Source organism: Nematolebias whitei, chromosome 11, assembly GCF_014905685.2.
Source record: "Nematolebias whitei isolate Nwh7 chromosome 11, NemWhi1, whole genome shotgun sequence".
Lineage (NCBI taxonomy): Eukaryota > Metazoa > Chordata > Actinopteri > Cyprinodontiformes > Rivulidae > Nematolebias > Nematolebias whitei.
Genome location: NC_056508.1, coordinates 25,722,209 through 25,728,208, shown reverse-complemented (window position 1 = coordinate 25,728,208; position 6,000 = coordinate 25,722,209). Strand labels below are relative to the sequence as shown.

At 41.3% G+C, this 6,000-nt stretch overlaps 1 protein-coding gene across 1 annotated transcript in view; it reads left to right on the top strand.

Annotated features, from left to right (window-relative positions):
• Positions 1–2,344, top strand: part of LOC119417570 (poly(rC)-binding protein 4) — a 55,948-nt gene extending 53,604 nt beyond the window's left edge. Inside the window, exon 14 of the mRNA XM_037684806.1 lies at positions 1,794–2,344. Within this exon, the coding sequence (XP_037540734.1) occupies positions 1,794–2,139 (346 nt within the window). The 3' untranslated portion in view covers positions 2,140–2,344. The remainder of the gene's footprint in view (positions 1–1,793) is intronic.
• Positions 2,345–6,000: the final 3,656 nt, after the last annotated feature.

The window sequence follows — 6,000 nt, the reverse complement described above, 5'->3', positions numbered from 1 at the left end:
GGTTGTTGGTGGTGGGGGTGAGGGGGGGGGTGGGTGATCTTGTCCCAGGGGGGGGGGGGGGTAGTAGTACTTTGAAGCTGTCAAATGATTCACAAGACAAACCTTGTTGTGAACCTCAATTGGAAATTTACCTGTTTGATAATGTATGGAAATTAAATTGGATTTTATTTAAATAATCATATTCATATGATCACATTTGGTTGTACAACACAAATAAATGGGCAACATAGCAGAGCAATGTGAACGCTGCCACATTACGACAAGGATGTTAATGGTTTACCTCCTGGCCTTGGTTCTGCTCTCCATGTAAGCATGGGTTCTCCTGGCACTCCGGTTTTCTTCCTACAGACTAAAAAACGTTCACGTTAGCGCGTTAGGTTAGCTGGTAACTCTAAATGGTCCCTCGCTGTGAGAGTGTGAATGGCTGTTTGTTTTTATGTGTCTCTGTGATGGACTTGTGTCCTGGGTGTCCCCTGTCTCTTGCACAGTGACTGCTGGACATGGACACCAGCTCCCCATGACCTGGAAAGTAAAAGTGGGTCAAGAAAATGAACGAATGAACACAAGAACTAATTATGAATTATTAATTTGTTGTACATGTTCACTTATTAGGCTATTAGGTGTTTTAAAGCCATGTGTATTATTATATTTATACAGTAGTCCTTCGTTTATGGTGTTTAAAACCCCGTTTTAAACCCTTCCCACACTCTTGCAATATTCTAAACTACGTTTCTAAACTCTAAAGTTTAGAGTCTAAACGCTCTAAAAGAGCACATCATGTCATGATTTCAGCTCTCTGCCACCTGCCAGCGCTCTCGGCCACGCCCACTTTTCCACTTCAGAGTGGAGGTCTGACACGCTGCAAGAGGAAGCTTCTCCCACAGCTGTGGGCTGCACAAAGGTGCAGGAGGTGCTAAATAATTTAAAATAGTTTATTTTAAATAAAAATTCATGCCGATCGCGCAGCTCATCATCAATCCTCCATTGTGTGTCATGTCCAATCTTGTTTCGAAAAACCGCGATGGAGAGAGTCCACGAAAACGAACAGTGAAGTAGGGATGGACTACTATATTACATTTGAAGAGTTTCTCAGGTTTTCTTCATGCAAACTATTCCCAAGTTTTTAAGGAAATGACTTCTCTCATGGGGCAGCACGGTGGCGCAACTGGTAGAGCTGCTGCCTCTCAGCGAGCAGGTCCCTGGTTCAAATCCCGGTCCAGGGGCCTTTCTGGGTGGAGTTTGCATGTTCTCTCCGTGCATGCGTGGGTTTTCTCCGGGTACTCCAGTTTCCTCCCACAGACCAAAAACATGCATGTTAGGCTGATTGGTAACTCTAAATTGTCTCTAGGTGTGAGTGAGAGAGTGAATGGTTGTTTGTCTCGTTTGTCTCTATGTGTCTCTGTGATGGACTTGCGACCTGTCCAGGGTGTACCCCGCCCCTCGCACAGTGATTGCTGGACATGGGCACCAGCGATCCCCGTGACCCAAAATGGAATAAACGGGTAAAGAAAATGGATGGATGGACTTCTCTCATGGAGAAATGGGGAAACAGAGGGATGACAGTGCACTATTCACACCCCCACATTTATTCGTTGCATGTGTAGCTCTCAGCACAGCAGAGTCCATCAACATTACTTCAAAGACTGACTCAGTCTTTATGTCTACAGAAATTCTCATCAAATTTTGTTAACAGTTTAAAAATGCTGGAATTTATCCATTTTTCTGAAATTTGCTTCAACAGCTATTCTGTCTCTTCCCCAACACCCCCCCCCCCCCCTTCATTGTCCCCACAGTTTAGAAACAGCAAAGTCCACAGCCCAAGCAGCCACCATGGCATCTTCAGTCGACCTCAACATGGCTTTCACCCAGCCCACCTCCCCAGCTGCCTCGCCCGCTCCCACCCTGGCCACCGTGGGCACGCTAGCCCCAACTCACATGCTCAGCACGCCGTACGGTGCCATGCCACTCTCCGGGCTACTGGGGGTGAAATCCGTTCCCTTTCTGACTCTGTCCAGCCCGGCCCCCACCGTGGCTGCCACAGCAGCGCCGTCCCACACCAACTTGGCTGCGTACACCACCAAAATCTCCTCAGCAAACTGCATCAAAAAGCCGGAGAGACAGAAGTTTGCTCCCTACTGACGAAACGAAGCCCCGGTGTGTTTGAACGGACAGCTGCAGTGTTCTTTTAAATAATTATTTAAAAACGAACAAAAAAAGGGGTGATGTAGCCATATTCACTGGAAGAGATGCTCCTGAGTTGTTCTACGATGCACCAATGGAGACCAGTGGATGATGCCATTAAAGGTTATTTACAATTATAGATGATTTGTCAGTTTCCCATAGATCGATGGACCGCTTTCTTCATCACTGTTATTATTGATCATTTAAAAACAACATGGTAATCTCACCTGAGAGACGCATGGTGGAGAGTTTTCACATCTCAAGTCAGAAATGAGTATTTATCCTTCAATAAATTTGTAAACTCTAATCAAACTCAAATGCTCTACTGTAAGATGCTTTTATACGTCTGTTTTGCCTCTTGAAGTTTTTAAGAAAATTTGTAAATGTCCCAACAGTGTTTTTTTTTATCTTTTATTTTATGAATTTTGTTGGATTATACTTTGAATGTGAAACCCGGTTGATCTTTATTTATTAGTACTGTTTCATTTATTAAAAGTCTTTCTGTTCCCGATTTGGCCGTCGGACCTGTCTCGTAACTTTATTTCTGCTGCTCCGAAGACAATCATCAAACACTGAGCGTTCAAATCAGGGTCAAACTGAAGTGTCTGCACAAACACACACACACGTGCAACAACAGATTCAGGTTGCCGTTGCTTCCTTCTCACACAGCGTGTCATGTTTGTTGACAGAACCTGTGAGAGATGCTTTTCATCATCGTTCCCTCTCGCCCTAAACAATAACAGCAGAGTGAAACGACGCAACCCCCAGAGGAGGAGCGATCTCAGCCTCCATGATGTGCCTGTATGGGTGCAGACGGAGACGGAAACAAAGCGTAGTCTCTCTTCAGTTCCCTCGGGACAAAACCGCCGAGGTTCTAAAGCAGAGATGTTTGTGAGAAAGGGAACAAAGAAACACAGACTGAGAGTTTACAGCAAGAATACCCTTATAAACAATTGAGAAACGCTTTAGATTTGGTTTCTTGATCAGATACCAATCACTTTATTAATAAACAAAGTATTCTTGTTGGTGCAGCCTACGTTATGATGGTTTAAGTAAATTGGTGTTTTCTTTTGTTTTCATGAACTGTTTGTCACTCGACTTGTTATTCTCACCTATTAATGAACATTTGATGTGGAAAATCCAGTGGATGAAGCAAACAGATGTAGGCTAGAAATGTGTCACTTTCTTATTTAACACTTTGCAACTGCTTGTTAATGGTTTAATACCTGGGTAATTACCTCCTTATTCATGCACTATAAGCACAGTTATTGTAAAGAGTTGCCTTTTATCCAAACTCTTGTTTTTTCTTCTTGTCCTGCATCATAAATGTTATCATTCACTGACCACCATTAAACCTAGGCCACCATGTTTGTGTCTATGTGTCTCAGAGTGGAGGGTGAGTGTCTGTTAGCAAAATATCTCATGAACCTCTTGTCTAATTTTAATGAAACTCCCAGAAAGTAATCTTTGGAAGTTCATCTACAACCGAGTAATTTTTGGAGTCATTATAAATCAAGACGGCTGTGACATTTATTAACCTTAGCCAACACAAAGACGGCTATAATTTAGTCAGTTTTGCTCAGATACTGAACGTCTGATGTGCTGGAATCTGAGTTATCCTCATTACATACTCCAAGCACTAGAAGATCGTGTGAGATGTTAGTTTAAAACTTTGGCAGTAGGAGATACGTTTACCTTCAAGAACTTTCCACGGCTTTATAAAAGCAGTCTTTTGTAAAGTAATATTTTTGAGCTTAACTCTGATTTGTTTTCTTCTGCTGTATGAATATGCCACATTATTTAAGCCTGTGACGTTTGACTGCATTAATTAATACAGAATTAATCTAATAAAGAAAAAAAGATTTAAAAAAATACTGTATATAAAATTATCAGAAGTGGGAGTTCATCAAGGATCGGCTCTGAGCCCCCTCTTGTTTGCTCTGGAAATGAAACGACTAACAGATGAGGTCAGGCAGGAAACCTCGTGGACTATGATGTTTGCAGATGACATTGTGATCTGTGGTGAGAACAGGGAACAGGTGGAAGAGAATTTTGGAGAGGTGGAGGTATGTACTTGAAAGAAGAGGAATGAAAGTCAGCCGTTGTAAGACAGAGTACATGTGTGTGAATGAGAGGGAGGCCGGTGGAACAGTGAGGCTACAAGGAGCAGAGTTCACAAAGGTGCAGGACTTCAAGTACTTGGGGTCCACTGTCCAGGAAAATGGGGTGTGGTAAAGAGGTGAAGAAGAGAATCCAGGCAGGATGGAGTGGATGGAGAAAAGTTTCAGGAGTGATTTGTGACAAAAGGGTGTCAACAAAGATCACAGGAAAAGTTTACAAGGCAGTGGTGAGACCAGCTATGTTGTATGATCTGGGGACAGAGACATGGACAAAAAGACAGGAGAAATAAGTGGCAGAAATGAAGATGTTGAGGTTCTCCTTAGCGACAAAGATGGAAAAGATTAAGAATGAGATCATCAAAGGTACAGTACAAGTTGAACAAATGGGAGATAAAGTTAGAGAGGCCAGACTGAGATGGTTTGGACATGTCCAGAGGAGGGACAGTGGGTATACTGGTGGAAGGATGTTAGAAATGCAGCTGCCAGGAAACAGACAAATAGGAGATACTGTATATGGATGCAGTTAGAGAGGACATGGAGGTAGTTGGAGTGAGGACAGAGGATGCAGAGGACAGAGATGGAGGAGGATGACTCACTGTGGAGACCCCTGAAGAGGGAAAAGTCAGAAGAAGAATAAAAATAAGAAGAAGACATTTTTGAAAACAAGACAACAAATCAGAAAACCATTCACAAAGTAGAAAAAAGACAACTATTTTTTTTCCAAAACATGACATTAAATAAAACCCACTTTAGGATTTAGTTGTTTAAGCAATGCTGCACTTTGATTTCTTGATGTTTTTTCTAAAATAAATTTTAGTTTTTTTTTTAATACATCATTAATTACAAACATAACTATTTTCATTTTCATTTATCCTTTATTTATCCAGGTAGTCTCATTGAGCCACGAGAATTCATTTTCAAAAGAGACCTGTTTAGGGAGCAGATGGTGGGGGTTAATGGCCTTGCTCAGGGGCCCAAAGTGGGGTGAATGAGGGTGGAGGCAGGTGTGGGTGTTTTCACCTTTTCCACCCACATTTTGATGTTGACGGTACTGGGAGTTGAATCTGCGACTTTCCGATCACAGGCCCATCTTCTAACCTCTGCGCCACCACTCTCCCACAAACTACAACTAAACAGTGAAGGCCACATTTTAACAGAACAAATCATAAAACAAAAGGTTTTAATAAAATAGGAAAGTGGAGTGATACTTACTTTAGTGAAATCAAGGACATCAGTTTTCTTTCGTTTTCGTCTCAAGTATTATGTCATGCTCCTATCTTACAAACACATGTTTGGTTTTTAATCCTTATTGAGATGTTACTCTGACTTCCATTCATTCTAACTGGGATACTACTAACAGTTACAGGATATACTTCCTAACCTTACCTTAATTCATACTTTAGCCTTAAACTTGTTACCATGGTTTTCAAAAATTTTAGAAAAATTATTTGTGACCAGATTAGATCAATTTATTGCTAAACAAAATATTCTAAGTAGCAGTCAGTATGGGTTTAGAGCAAAACACTCTACATCAATGGTTCTCATGGAATTGATTGAACAAATAACTGTTGTTGATCTAAAACAATATTGTGTTAGTATTTTTGTTGATTTAAAGAAAAAATTCAATACTACTGACCACAATATTCTCTTTGAAAAAATTTATAAATATGACATTAGAGGACTAGCACTACAGTGGATA